The sequence below is a fragment of the Xiphias gladius genome, chromosome 22, assembly GCF_016859285.1.
Source record: "Xiphias gladius isolate SHS-SW01 ecotype Sanya breed wild chromosome 22, ASM1685928v1, whole genome shotgun sequence".
NCBI classification, from domain to species: Eukaryota; Metazoa; Chordata; class Actinopteri; order Istiophoriformes; family Xiphiidae; genus Xiphias; species Xiphias gladius.
In genome coordinates this window covers 21201672-21217382 of record NC_053421.1, presented here as the reverse complement: position 1 = coordinate 21217382, position 15711 = coordinate 21201672, and the positions used below count along the sequence as shown (strand labels likewise).

Genomic DNA, 15711 nt, shown 5'->3' with positions numbered 1-15711 from the left:
TATATAAAACTGTTGGAAACAAGGTGTGTCTCGCCTGTGATTTTTTTTGTTTGTTTTTTAAGTTAAATTTTCTTATTCTCAGTCCATGTTGCCAATCACAAGCAAATAAATTATCACTATATGAACATGTTTCTATGTTGCCACATAGAGAAAGAAAGTTAAACACTTAAATGTTTCGAAAGAATGACATTTTCATGTTTAACTATAGCTTTATTATGATATTTAATTTCCCATAATACATCACGAATGGCTGTGAGTCTGTGACGTTGTAGGTATCCTAGGGAGTGGATAAGAAGAAAGTGCTAAACATCCAAGGCAAAGGGACAAGGCGTTAATTTCTACACAGGTAAATATATTTTAATGTCATTTGATTTTACCATGCCAGTTTATCCCTTGATAACACAGAGCCTGTTATCCTTAGCCCAGAGAAGATAGGCAATATCAGTTGTCGATAGTAAACTGGCCAACGTTACTAGCCAGCTAGCTCCCTAGCTGAGCTAACGTATGAGCTAAATTGTTGCTAGTCGACTTAGCCATCTACCTAACGTTCATTAAGCTAGCCTAGCTGGGGCTAAGGCTACACACGGAAAAATGGGACTCTTGTGTTGGCTCTGCAATGTGGCTCTGCAAAGCCACATAACGTGAAAATATATAAAAGATACACGAATGATGAAAGGACGGTATTTGTGTAGCAGCGAGCTAACGACGTATCTGAGGCACGTAACGATATAACAGAGATTTATTCTGAATTAAGGAAATACCGTCAGGTCAATGATCAACTCGCGGATAGTAACAAAGCAAGCTAACAATAACGTTACTTTAATTTGTGTTAACGTTACTGCATTGTCAGTCAGTTAAACTTGGCAGTTATTGTTTGCGTGTTTATCAGGCCACTATGTTAATAAACCGCGCAGTATTGCAAACGCTAGCCAGCCGTGTTAAGTATAGAAAAGTTACCAGACATGGTCGTTTAAGTGTGAAATGTTTCATAGGTTACTCATAATGTTTCACGATAGCCAGCCTGATGAGTTTTAATGGGCTGGAAATCAAACATGTCAGATTGTTAGCTGAGTTTAGCTGCTTCTGCCTCGTGACTTCTGTCATTCAAATCAGAAACTTCTAGATCTCGATGTGTTGAGTTTACTCTAAACGGGGCCAGTATGTCATGTTAAGATGTAGTATTGCGTTTTAAATTACTGAAAATTATGAATTTTATTTTTTATTGACACATGGAAGTCTGCTTTAGGGGTAGACGAACGCATTTACAGCGGTATTTAGTTTTTCCAAAGCCAGTTTCTAGAGAGAGACATTTGAGGCCAGTTGTTTGTAAGATGACGGAGATGCTTTCTAGGAGCACATTAGGTGTTATGATAAACGTAAAGATCCTTTTCACATATGTTTGAAGATATATTTGAGAAATACTGTCTTTTGAATAATAATTTGCGTCTGATATATTTTCTTCCCCTTAAAAAGTTCGGCTGCCTGGTTAGATAAATTACATCTACAGTGACATCTATACCTTCTCCATCAGTGAAAAATCCTGAATCTTTGACTATGCAATTATTGTTCATTTTAAAAGTTTAACTACTGGATACAAAATGTCCCCTACATCAGTTATAGTTCATTCTCAAAGAATGAGTACTGCAGCCTTCGGGTTTCCATAATACACTTGTATAAGTTGCATATTGGACCAGTTTTGGCTTCCAAACTTGTGATGACACAAATCTTGCTCACAGGTACACATTTTAAACTCTGCTTTTAAGTGAGTAAAGAGAAACTTTGTGAGGATGTGTCTTATGTAAAGCACTTTCAATTGGCTTTTCCTTGAAAAGTGCTACACAAATAAACTTCTCTTGACTTGAATAAACTAACTCTACTGTTAAGCAAAAGTAATGACAAAAAGGTAATTTTGCTCATATATTTTTCAGGCTGTAACGTTAACAGTGTGACTGGCAGTCCTCCTTGCGAAGGAAGGAGAGGCACCAGAGACCATGAGTGAGAATGGCCCTCATACGGAGGCGCCCATGTACTTTGAGGTGGAGGTGGATCACCTGGAGCGGGATGATGAAGAAGAAGACAAGATCCACTTTGACAAAGACGACGACCTGATCGCTGGGCCTTCATCGTCTTCTGGTCGGGTGTATGACCGAACCACAGTGCTCATTGAGCGGGACCCTATCCGGCTGGATGAGGAGGGCGAGGAAGAGGGTCACTGTGGAGGGGACGAAGATGGAGTCACCTTCTTAACTGAGGGAGAAGGTGACGGAGATGAGGAAGAGGGCTCCCTGGCCTTTATGGCCGACCCTGATGGTATGTCACAGGGTTATGTGCACCACACCATTTCTGCAGACCAGATCCAGTTCACAATAAATCCAGGCTCCACACCCATGCCACGCAACATAGAGGGAGCCACCCTCACCCTGCACTCTGAGTGCCCAGAGACCAAGCAGAGAGAGGTAAGCCTAAATAACTGCATCTCCTCCAAATGTAAAAGATATACAGCTGCTACATACTGCTGAAATGTGAATGTGCCAATGAAAAGATACCTTATTATAGTAGAATGTGCTCAACTACTACTGGTGAAGCAAGGCTTGGTTTTGTTTGGTCATTGTTGAAGTAATGACTTGTTTTGGTTTGTGGAAGCTTGTCTAGTACTTTAAGCTCATTGGTCAATGGAACAATAGATATTTTAAAGATTTTTCCAACACATCTAATGGTCTTACAAACTGAAACAGCTAATGTGAACCTAAAGACGAATAATGCACACGTATAGCTTGTGTGTTCGTGTGCGCGCGATTGCAGATACATTGATGTGCCTGAAGGTCCTTTGAAATTACCTTCCCCAACAGCATGACCATAGTTGCTCATTTGTCTTAGGTAGACGTTACCACCTCAAAGGTGGTGTCAACCTGCTTCCGAACATTTGCACCCAGTGTTAGACCTTGGCTTTGCCCACTCACAACCCACTCTGCCTCCTACCCATGTTCTTGTGGTAAATTTGCCATATTTGACACCCGTCCTGGCCTAATTAGCGGAAATAGACTATGAAACCATCTGGCAGCAAGTGTGCACTGGTAAAGCAGCTAGTCCTTGCCAAATACAAGGCATTCAAGTGCTGAAGGACTGCAGGCAACAAATTTCTTGGTACATACATATATATTGCTTCTCTTTTATTGTGAGAGTTTGTGTTACTTGGTTAATATATCCAACAAGACTGCAACAACAACAAAATGGTGCAACGCTGTTCTGTGTTTTCTGAGTCATAAGAGAGGGAGAGACAATTCGTGGTGATGTATGACATCACTTTTTAAGTGAAAATGATTTGTTAACATGAGGTTGAGGGTACAGGGTACTGTCTTTGTGCAGTATTGTTCCTGTCGGCCTTTTGACCCACCAGCATAGCATCACTAAACAATCAAAGGATGAAATGTGATATTGTGCGTGTGGAGGTTGGTTTTTGGTATCACTGCCAAACACAAAGCACCATATTTGTGTAATCTGTGTGTAATGTTGGATTGTCTTGATCACTGTCATTGTGTTTTCATTGTTCATAATTTTCTATTTCGTATCGTTGTCATTGTCATGATATTATGAAATGATTTGTTATGACTTTGTTGATGATGATTGCCACAGGCAGAGAATGAATTTACAAGGGGACAATAAACTAAACCAGTCACTTTTGATACTTCACTATATCCCTAATCAGAAGTGCACACACCAGAAAATGGAAGACACCATGGTATACCACTGGTATTTTCCCACTATGCATGTGTGAGACCAAAGCATAAAGCTTTGGTCTCACACATGCATAGTGGATCAAACTGGTGGTGGAGAAGAGTCACGAAGGTGTGGGAGATGAATACAGTTCTGGGCTACAAGCTTTAGCAGGCTTCCCACAGTGGCTTTGCACAGATGTTTGCTTAACAAATGATCTCTCCCACATCCTTAAAATCAAATTGAATGGCTTTAGACTACCCATCACTCAGATTAGTGTTTGTCAGTAAGGCTGAAAGCAAATTTAATCAGCTTTATGTCACATTCACTGTACAGCTAAGCAAGTTTTGTTCTTTATACAGTAAATGTTACTTAATGGGTCTGAACATATTTTGTGAAATGAAGCATTGAGACTGCTAGGACGCATGAACATTGTAGGGTTTTCACTGATGCATCAGTTAATTTCCCATTTGATAAAGGCATGGCTCTGTGCACCATTAGGAATGTTTAATTTTGTTTTTTTGAAACTCCGGGTTCTGTTTGTCATGAAACACGTAGATGCATTAGGACTTACAATTGTGCTGTCATTTACGGTCGGGTGAGTTTATAAGTTGTTTAAGACTTTTTTTGGGGTAGGGCTGTTTTGCTTTTTAAATTCAGCATGAGGCCTATTATAAATCATGTTACTTCAGTTGTCTTGTTTTTAGGTAAATTATGCCCCAAGTTTGGCCCAAACTGTTGCAAAATAAATATCCTGAAGGTTTCATAAACATACATTAGAGGTTTGATTATTGCTTTGTGTAAAAATGACACTTCTATAAAAAAAAAATAAAAAATCTCTCACTTGCTAATTTTCCCAGTCAGCTACTTACCTTGCAAAGTCACTGATCCAATAATGTTGGCGTAAACATGTAGTCTTTTATCTTCAGAGTCATGTTTATGGGAAATGTTACAGTTGAAAATTATTATTATTAATAATATTAATATTATTATTATTATTATTATTATTATTATTATTATTATTATTATTATTATTATTATTATTACATCTCTATCAGTGCAGTAAGTTACAGGAATAATGTTAGCTGAAAAGGAGCTTCTCCTGTCGAGGTGGCCAACCACAAGCATTCTCCTTCTTGCTTTGTGTTCAGTGCAGGGTAGCATTTTTCAAAGAAGAGAATGGACTGCTTTTATTCAAAATGCCCCAGGGCTTTTGGGTGAGAAGAGAGCAGGAGACTGCCAAACTGCAATGGAGATTGGTGCTGTGAAACAGAATTAGATGGGATGTATTGCATGGGACGTTAGGCATCATCACTGTCCTCTGTTCTTACCCTGCTTTATGAACTGATGGGTGGCTGAGTCATTGAAGTTGAAGTTCCCATCTGAAAGGTCACACTGACTCAGACTGTCACTTCATCGTATGGCAAGGCTGGTTATTACTGAGCTGAATTAACATGTTTTCAAGTAATGTTATTTATTTGCTTAGCTTCAGTGTGATTGAATTCAGTTTACAATGTTTAGGCAATGACCTTCCCTTCCTCTCCTCCCTCTGTCAGGTAAAGCGCTACCAGTGCATGTTTGAGGGCTGCACAAGGACGTACAGTACGGCGGGAAACCTGCGAACACATCAGAAGACTCACCGGGGGGAGTACACATTCGTGTGTAATCAGCAGGGCTGTGGAAAGGCCTTCCTCACTTCTTACAGTCTCAAGATCCATGTCCGTGTTCACACCAAGGAGAAGCCGTTTGAGTGTGATGTGCAAGGCTGTGAGAAAGCCTTTAACACACTGTACAGGTCAGCCTACATGCAGCTTTGTTGTGTTGTTTTATTTCACCTCATGGTACTGTTTTTATGCCGTTGCAGTTGTTATAAAGTAAGTTCAGATCATTATCATCACAGTAGATTCTGTTTGCAGCATCTAGTTTGTCAGCCTGCAGGGTGGGAACCCATTTGGGGTCACCTAAAAGGAGGGCCACAGGCCAAAAAAAGGTTGGGAAATTGTAGTGTCACTAAAAAATATTGGATTGTGTCATGATATAAAGTCACGACAGGTCCTGCAATAAAGTGGGTGGCCCAACAAGTGTTGTCACAATATTGAAATGTCTATGCATCTTCTCCTTTTTATATTTAGCTGTTTTTATATAGAGTTGTTCTGTGTGGTGACAGTATTTACAGGTATATCCCTTGTAGCCTGCAAATCTCAAATGTTACTTTATTATCAAAAGAAAACAATTAATTTGGTCAGAGGTGAATAATACGCAGAATCAGTGCAAAAACACAAAAAGTAACTGTCATTAAGAGGAACAATACCAAGAAAAAGCAGAACATTGTCATCTCAGGGTGCTGTGTCCTTTGTTCTCCTTCCTTAACTGCTAGCTGCTCGCTAATGACCCATTCTCCCAAAATAAAGATACCCGTTCAATCCACACACACAACCTGGGAACACTGCAAAGGTAACAAAGTACTGTCTAAGTCCAGTACTTTTGATCTTACGTTACAGTTGACTTAACTGAAACTTTTGGTAAAGGGGTGAGTTTGGTCATTTCACACAATGTGTATCTTATTTTTAAAAAAAGAGGTAAATCTGTTGGCTGAAAATGTCTGAGATTGATACTGCAGATAATGAATATCTGAAGATTTGGACAGTATCTGCAAAAATATTCAGAATTGATTATAAAAAATGGATTTTTGAGTCACACTACATCACTGTGAGTTGCTATCATTAAAATACATTTATAATTAAGGATAAGAAAAAAATAAAGATCATTCTATTAGCTATCTATTTTGATCAGTGTCAGATATGTTCTATGTTCATAGCTTTTTCATCATATAGATTTTGCTGTGATCTCAACCAGTTCACATCCGTGCCCTCTGGTCTCTGTTGGTTCAGTTGCTAGGACAACATGGTGGAGCTGTGCCACTGGCATCAACTCCTTGTCAGAGTCTATTACTCAGGGCAGCAAACCAATGCCACACATGGGTGGATTGTCTTTTTAATAACATTACTTTTCCTCTTCCCCTCTTCATGCCACCCAGATTCTGCTATCCGACCACCACTGAGAGAGTGTGTGTACTTTTCTCAGTCATTTTCCCTGTCTGATTAGATTCTGTTGTCATCTGAATGTGGACTCCACTGTCTTTTTCATTTGCTTTGAAGACATTCTTAAATTAAGTGCAGCAGCAATCAACACATGCCGTTTAAAGCCACTCTGCATAGTTTGTGTCTCCCATTGTGGTTTAATGAAACAAACTTGATTGTCTTTGCAGACTGAAAGCACACCAGAGACTTCACACAGGCAAAACATTCAACTGTGAATCGGAGGGATGCACAAAGTACTTTACCACACTCAGCGACTTGAGGAAGCACATTCGCACACACACTGGGGAGAAGCCATTCCGGTGAGCGTTTCCATTATCACAACAGGATTAACCCACTCCTAGAAGAAGAGGAAGGATCTGTGATATTAACAATATGATAATAGGTTTGCATTTTGGTTAAACAGAAGCCCAAAACGGTGTTGAAATGCACTATTCAGCACATTAGTTTCCCCATTAGTTAGCTATGTGATGAGTCGGGTGTTCACTGTTCTAACAGGGGGGCGGCTTTACTGTAAATGAATTATCAAATCCACTTTCTTGAAAAATCATTGTTGTCTATTTGCATCTGGTCTTAAGCATTTTTGACATGTCTTTTGTCTGTCTTTGTCTTCAGGTGTGACCACGATGGCTGTGGCAAAGCTTTTGCTGCAAGTCATCACCTAAAAACACATGTACGGACTCACACAGGTACATATTAGTGGTTTGTTTTATGTAACCTTGATTTATCTAGGGTAGCTTGAACAAGGATATGTTCATTTTCAGCTATGCTTGATTTGCAATTACATTGTTAGCAGTGCCTCCCACACAGAGTTAATTTGAGTAGCCTAACCAAATAGATTTTTCCAGCAGCCCAAAACATTTCTGTGTTTTGTATTTATTATGTCCTCCTTTCCAATGTCTGTGTAGAAATATAGTTAAAAGAGCAGCAATTAAAAAGTGTGTGTTCATGTGCACTTGTTTTGATTGGACAAATAACTTCCCCAATTGGAAGTTCACAGTTAGACAGCTGAGGCCAAGTTCTTTGCTCAAGTGCTCGTATTCTTGTTCAGGGAGGGGAAGTGGTCTTCCCAAAGTACCAGCTACTAAACAGATAGCCAGGTACTCATTCCTGCTCAGTTGGTTTCTAATATGTCGTTCCTTTATATATAGTTTTCTTTTTTTTTTATACGGGTGATTCTTCCGAACTGTAGATAAAAGAATGTAGTAGAGCATCAGACCAACCTATCAATCTCCTAACCTGTTCAAAGTTCTGTTCAAATGAAGGAGACTTGACCTTTCTTTTTAATGCTATGTATCCAATAGAACTTCCTGTTGGATGGGAAAAAACCAAACATTAGATCCTGTGCTCAAGCTGTGTCTGTGTATCCAATTGTCTGCATGCTAAAAAATCAATAAAATATTTGAATAAAAGTACAGTTAATGGGAATTGACTGACTGAATTGGAGATAGTTAGTGTTTGTGTATTTTTTTCAGTTTCCTCCAAAGTTAAAATTAAGTAGCAGCTTTTATCTTGGCTGACTTTTTTTTCCTGCCTACTAGTAAAGATTAGCTCTAACCTTTCAGTCTCTTACTGTATTGTTACCTCTCTGTCTCTGTAGGGGAGAAGCCATTCAACTGTCCCAGTGACGGCTGTGAGAAGACTTTTAGCAGCCAGTACAGTCTTAAGAGTCACATTCGGGGCCACGACAAAGGACAGCCCTTCAGCGTCACCCTCACCCACCCGCTCTCTGAAGTGAGTCACAGCACAGCAACTTCTAAGTGTAGGACACTTTCTCTGTTGATGTTGGCACATTGGTCGTCTACTCCATGTACAGCCTGAGAGCAGCATGACACTATCATCCCCATATTATTTACTTTATAGAAAATTTTTAAAATTTTTTTACACTTGTGTTATGCTCTCACTCACATAACACGGAGAGTGTATTGGTTAAAAACAAAGGCAGCACACCTGCATGATGTGAACATTTACAAATGTATGCAAATGACTGAGTTACAGGGGTTCACTGCATTGACCACGGTAAATCTTTTTGAGTTATTATGAAAAAGAAATAGCTTTAGATCAAACTACTCCAATAAAAATTTTTGGACGTATTCTTCCACAGAATAGTTATTGTCCTTATTTCATTATTTACTAGTTTACCATTTGTGCTAAACTGTTCCTTTGTAAGTAAAACCTAGTATTTTACAGAAACATACTGTAGGTGTTGTTTTTTTTTTTTCCCAGTTTCGCTCCCCTGTCTTGTTTGCATGAATCAGCACTTGATCTCAAAGCAGTGGCAAGTTTAATTAGGACCTATTCATCTCTTAATTACAGGATGCAAATCACTCGCTTTGCCTCAGTGACTTGAGCCTCATCTCTACGGACTCAGAGCTACGTGAGAACATCCATAATGTAAGTCTGGCCTTTGCTTCAGCTTTGTAAAACAGACATTGGATTGAAGATTTAGAGGAGCTGTCGAGATAATGAGTAAAGATGTCAGTTAAAAGGCACATTTTGAAATCTAAGCTCAGTTGTTATTTTGTATCCACTGTAATAAGACATGAGAGGTAAAACAAGAGTTTCTGGCTGTTGTAATACTTAAATCATTAAATCCTTCGTTGATTTTAATGTTGTTGCAGGCTCAAAATTTGGACCTCAACAACGTGACCCCTGTGAAAATCTTTGAGCTAATGTTCCAGAGTCCTGAAAATAGTGTCAGCCAAGATGATGCCCATCACAACGGTAAGAACATTTCAAAACTAAAAAGTCAGCTTAAATTGAATCGAAGGTTCTTGTTCTGATGGAGTTTTTATGTCTGTCCGCAGAGAGCCTTGCTGAACCCTTCAGCCTAGAGACCTCTACCCAAGCGGGAGTTACTGATGCCTCGTCTCTCATCTCTTTCTCTATCAACCCTACCTCCTCATCTTCCTGTCCCCACACAGCTGCAGTCATGGAGGCTTCTTCCCAGCTCAGTCAGACCTCTTCCTCTCAGGCCTCCACCTCTGTCTCTGTCACTGCTACTGTCAGCTCCGCACAGCCTCCATCTTTCATGCAACTAACCGGGCCTCAGCAGATCTCTGATGTGCCGGCTCAGGCTTCTGTCCAAGCACCTAACCATGGCCCCTCTCAGCACTATGTGTCACTGCCACCCACATTCTTACAGCCGGACAGTGCTACCCAGACCACAGCTCTACCACTACCCATCTCTGGTCCTCCTCCAGTGGCTCCAGCACTGACCACCACAGCACCAGGCACTGCTTCTGTGTCTGTTGTTGCAGGTGCCACAACAGATGCTCTGGCAGCTGTGGCTCAACCTGTGCCTTTGGTCAACAACCCTGTCCCCAATTCTTGCCCGGGTCTGGCTCCCACCCCTGCCACCATCACCATAGCGCCCACCCAGAACCTGCTACAGCCCAGCTTGGTCATGTCTGACCAGAACCTCCAGTGGATCCTCAGCAGTGCTGCCAGCAGCCAGCAGAACCCAGAGCAGGCAGTGAGTAATGCTTCACCTCAGCGTTTGTACAAAGAAATGGTGGCTTTATTTCTACCAGTCTTGATTATGTGGTGCGCTCTTCACTTCAAAAACACATTTCTATATGCACTGCAGTGAAAATGATGCATTTTGTCTTCTGATCCTGATTGGTTCATGTGAGATGATTAGCAAACAACAGTGTGCCATGCACACTTCAGTGGTAATGCAAGAACTGTTAATTTAACAAATTAACATGTAAAGCTATAGCTTTTAGAGATGTGGTCGGAATAGACTCTATTTACAGTAGGCGTAGCAAAGGTATAGGTTTTACTTTTTGTTGATATTGCTTTCCCCAGCATTTTTTGAATGTATTTATTTTTTTATCCTGCTTTAACTGTGGTGTTCAATGTTTGTTCACAGTCACATCAAGGAGCGCCAAAAGTGGAAAAGGTTTTCTTCACTACAGCAATACCAGTTGGAGGAAATGCTGGTAAGTCAGTGTGTAGCGAATTATTCGTTCTTCATTTTATGGACATTGGCCAAAAGGCTGTAATAAAATCAAAAATTTGTTTTGCCATCCAGTGGAGTACTTAGGTCTAATACGATAAAATAGATAGTAGATTGGTCTCCAGAGAGCTCCACTAGGTCGTACTGTCACGATGCTTTTCTTCTATAAATGCAGTTCCTAGATGCTTACGCCAAATTAATGCACAGTGCTAGAACAGTTAAACAGTATCATAATATTTTTTTTAACTTTATAGTATTTTAATATTTAAAAAAGTAACAAAATCCAGCGCAGGACCAATATATTGAAATATCCCTCCACATTGATGAAAATAGTGATGGCACACCCCAAGAGTTGTCTTTCAATGCTGGACCAATAGTCCAGAAAACAATAAATTTTTAATTTACAATGATATAAAACAGAGAAAGAGCAAACCCTCACATTTGAGAAGCTGAAATTGGAGAATGTTTGGCATTTCTGCCTGATGGATAACTTAAACATCCTCCGAAATTGTGGCAGATTTATTTTGATCCACTAATCCATTAATGAACTTCTTGTTTCTTCTTGAGTCATGCCTAAGTGTGTCTGATTGCAGTTAACCATTCAAGATGCTGCTAGGCACAAGTGATCACCTGCTTTAATGGACATCACATTCTGTACCGAGATGGTGTGTTTGTTGAAGAGATCTGTCAGTACGTGTGGGATTAACTCTCAGCTAAGAACTGATTAATGCCACCTTCTACTAAGCAGTTAGTAATTTCTCACCCCCTGCATTGGCCTCTAACTTCTTTATCCTAAATATTTACTTTTGCAGGATATTTGGAAAGTAAACTGTAAAGAATTGCTGTCAACTTGCCCACTCTGTTTTTTTCTTCTTTTTTTCAGTGAAGTGTTTTTTTGTTTTTTGTTTGTTTTAGGTAACTCAGTCCAACAGATCGGCCTCAGCCTGCCAGTCATCATCATCAAACAGGAGGAATCCTGCCAGTGCCACTGTGCCTGCAGGGACTCTGCTAAAGACAAGAGTTCGAAGAGCGTCTCCTCCATCGTTTCAACCCCAGCACAGCAGCAACCATCAGAGCCCCCTCCTCCCTCTCTATCACAGCCCCCAGAGCCTTCCCACCATCCAGCCATTTCATCTTCCTCGTGCTGTCTCCCTGAGTCTTCCTCCAAGGTGGGTGGGGTGACCCTGGAGGCCCCCTCTTCTTCTTCCTCCTCCTCAGCTCAGACTTTCTCCACGATAGAGAGCAGCACTGCCACCACCAACCCCCCCCCATCTGACGGGTTAGCCAATATGGACGTCTCGGACTTCCTCTCCCTGCAGAGCCCTGAGACAGCTGCCAACATTGAGGCTCTGCTGCTGGTCGCGGATGACTTCAACATGGCCACTGATGGCAATCCTTAGAAGAGCTGCCTTCTGAGTCTGGCACCATGTGTTTTTCTGTTGCACCCACTCAACCACGGGCATCGATTCCACCCACATCTCGAGTCACTCTCCTCTGTGACGCCTCGTCTTTTTTCCTATATAGTGTGCGCTTTGAACCCCCTGTACCTGCAGTGCATTCTGTTCTGTATAGCATTTTGAAACATATATACACCAACTATGAATACTTTCTCTTTTGAGACTCATTGCAGTAGTTGAGTTTTTAGAAACAGGATTAGTTTGCTTATTGAGATTTAGCAACGTTAATGCTATTTAATGCAGGGAAAGGGCAGTAGATCCTTTGTTAGAAATATAATTAAAATGTATATAATAACCTTTGATATCCACTCTGATTTGAATGAAACAAGCGAGTGTTGTCCAAGCACTGATAGCAAAAGAGTTCCTTTTTCCTGGCTTGAAGGTCACAGGGCCTGAGCAGGAAAACAAAACTTATCTGTATATCCTTGTACTGTACTGCAGGTCCTAACAAATGCTCAAAGCTGGTATGCAACTGACCAGAATGCACTGTATATTAGAGGAATTTGATATAATTTTATCAAGCATTGCTCCCTGCAGGAATTCCAAGGGGTCGGCCACATAGACCCACATATGGCTATCATACAAGATTGAAGTGATTTCCTCAGTGTTTTTTATTTTCTAGAAAGACTAGCGTAGTCCAGAAAATGTGATGATTCTTTTGTACTTCTTTTGACAGTTATTTACTAATTGAGAGAAGAACCTCTGATCAGATCTGCCTTTCTCTTTAAGTGAAATTAAGTCAGTACATCAATAAGTTGCCTATAACTTAAACTAATTTAAAATTGTACATGTTAATTTATTTAAATGCTTGATTCTTTCATTATACTGGTAATACTTTTATCTTCAAGAGAGCAGAAAAATCTATTAATTTATTCCAATCACTTGTTGTATTTTTTAAGTTGAGCTGTTTTTGTTACTGAATTGCTTTCCTTTTGAGAACGTAATGGGTATTACTGAAAGCAAGTTTGAGAAAAGAGGCACCTATAGTAGACTGCACAGTGAAGCAAATTATCCTCTAGGATCTGCATGTTTGCAAAAATAGTCCACAATGAAACAGTAAGAAACTGCTGTCAACATCCCGTGTTTTATAGGGTTGTGACCCTCTCAGGGATGCATCAAGTCATAACTGATCCTGGTCCCCTTAATTTGTTACTCAGACATGCGTTCTCCTTACCAGATGCCCCACACTTGCAGTAGCCCTACGTTTTGCTGCACTCGTCCCTGTTTATTGCACACCACCTTGTAAAGTGAGTAATCTGACAGCTTGTTAGCTGAGGTGCAACACCACTACAGACTTTTTGTATACAACTGCTGTAAAGTAGCATTTAAAAGATGGTGTCCTGGAGACAGTGTATATACATTACATTTTAGTGTAAACATCTTTGAGAAACTTGTAGATTATTCTAGAATTTGTATTTTTGTATAGACTTTTGAATTACTAACTCTCAGAGTTTGGAGCTAATGTATACCCTCTATCCTTGCATTCCCTCCCCCAGTCACCTTCATGCAGAAAAGTTTGAGTTTTTGCTGTTTGGTTGAGTAGTTCTAAAAGCAGCTGGGCTTCTGTACAGTCCCCATTGTAACAAAATATATCTAACACACAGCCCCCTGCTCAGAGTATAATTTAACAGTATTGTTTCGCATGGGACATAATGCAATGATGATAGCGCGAAGGCATTATGCCCCGTATACTAGAGTGTAGAGCTATTTGGCCTTACAACATTAACTAAGAGCCTCCTTGCCTTGACAGTCTCTGCTACAGACTTGCCATTGACATGCTGACGCACGCATCTTCATTGAGTCTCAGGCAACCCCTTCCAGCAGGAGATCACACTGAGGCAAAGTCACTGAGACAGAGCAGCTTATATGCTTGTATCGTTTTCCAGCTGTAATCCTTGGGAAGTCATAAATGGATATGCAGCATTTCTAAAAAGATAGAATCAGCTACGTAACAGATGCAGGTGATGCCATTCTACTTTTTAGTTCCAGGTTGTAGGATCAAAATTGACATGTCATTTATAATGACATGTGATTGTAAGGACACATCCTGGAGAGATTCTCTCTGTGGGAAATAACCAAGGTTAACTTTAAAAATATGCAACATGTCAAGAGGGTCAAAAAAAAAAAAAAAAAAAAAGCCATCACCACTAGAACATGGCTCTTCAGATCTTTCAAGTCCTTCAGGACTCTCTCACACACGGTTATCTTCTTAGACAGGGTCACCAGTCTGTCATTAACGTCCTCCAGCTGCTGTGGAGGACAAGACGTGGTCGTCGCCAGTTAGTTTGCACAGACATACGTCCCAAAAAAAAAAAAATCCAAGCTTCAAATCAAGACTGACCTGCTGACCGTTGTTGAAACGCCATCCTGACTTTTGTTTTTTGTTTTTTTGCACTTTTATTTGCGGGAGTCCAGCTTTTCCCATGATTCACAGGCGCCGCGAAAGGCAGTTAGATGTGTTGTTAAAGGCTCCGGTCACATTTTATCCTCAAACCATTCCACATATGTAATATGCAATATCAGGAGTGTTTAAATTTGAAGTGTGCTCCATTGGATTGCAAAATGTTGTAATAATTCACTCCCCATTTCCCTGTCAAGGCACTCGGTGAAATTACTGCCAGGAGTCAAGCTCATACCATCAGTACACACTCTTATACATTCATACCATCAGTGAACACAACTATGCAATTTTCAGTGGCATTCACAAGTTCAAAGACCAACTCCGATACAAAAAGTTTTATTTATTCTTCCCGCCATGACATGATATTCTGCTGCAACCTTATATGCAGAACTCCAGTGGCTAAAGTTGCCTTTTTAATGCACAGGTATTAAGCATGCTTCTTGAACTCCAGTATATTGCATTTCATATTTCCTTGGAGTGGTGTGAATCTGGACTTTGTAGTGTGTCCAAGTACCGTTCCCATGAATGTTGCACCACAGCTATCCCTTTTACATGCTGTTTTGCCTCTGTGGTATCTGGTTTAAAAACCCAACTGGATTTGTTTTGAAGGAGTACTTAGTGAGTGAATGAATGATTCTGTTTTAAGAATTGTTTTTGGTCAAATGTATGCAGCCTTTCCTTTTGTTTTTAAACTATATGGGTACATGTTTCATTTGGGTTCACTCCCTTTATGTAATCGTCTCAGCCTTTCATGTATTTAAATTTGACATGTGGATAATTTGTTGGCTCATCTTCATCAATGAAAGTCAAACTTAAGAGCAGAAGCTTACCTGAAATGGTAACGTCAACAAATCACGGATGGTGACATTTGTTTGGAAGCAGACTGTTTGTTCACAAATGTATAGCCAGAGTATGTTTGGAAAGTGAGATCCAGCATTTCTGTTAACTCCAACATTTTTCCAAATGGGCAATATTTAAAGAGAGAGGAAACTATATGCTTCCAAAGGAATGTCTTGACACCCAAAGAGTGAGGAATTAAGATTTGTATTTTTTAAAAGAATGTATAATGTGAAAAATGTT

General features: G+C 40.2%; 1 protein-coding gene across 2 annotated transcripts; it reads left to right on the top strand.

Moving 5' to 3' along the window:
• Positions 1–243: 243 nt before the first annotated feature.
• mtf1 (metal-regulatory transcription factor 1) lies at positions 244–14386 on the top strand. 2 transcript variants are annotated; one of them, XM_040117204.1, is made up of 11 exons: positions 244–346; positions 1929–2456; positions 5271–5509; positions 6983–7114; positions 7428–7501; positions 8413–8546; positions 9129–9206; positions 9434–9536; positions 9620–10287; positions 10687–10756; positions 11689–14386. In XM_040117204.1, the coding sequence occupies exons 2-11, from the start codon at positions 1992–1994 to the stop codon at positions 12171–12173; spliced, it is 2448 nt and encodes an 815-aa protein (XP_039973138.1). In that variant the 5' UTR covers positions 244–346; positions 1929–1991; the 3' UTR covers positions 12174–14386. The 2 variants fall into 2 exon arrangements, with proteins under 2 accessions (XP_039973138.1, XP_039973139.1); XM_040117205.1 differs by lacking the exon at positions 244–346 and adding an exon at positions 1649–1736.
• The last annotated feature ends 1325 nt before the right edge of the window (positions 14387–15711 follow it).

Excerpts from the sequence above, each read along its gene's own strand:
- mtf1 (XM_040117204.1), top strand. The coding sequence starts at position 1,992 with ATGAGTGAGAATGGCCCTCATACGGAGGCGCCCATGTACTTTGAGGTG. Across the intron at positions 8,547-9,128 it reads TCACCCACCCGCTCTCTGAA|GATGCAAATCACTCGCTTTG; the intron begins GTGAGTCACAGC and ends TCTTAATTACAG. Across the intron at positions 10,757-11,688 it reads ACCAGTTGGAGGAAATGCTG|GTAACTCAGTCCAACAGATC; the intron begins GTAAGTCAGTGT and ends TGTTTGTTTTAG.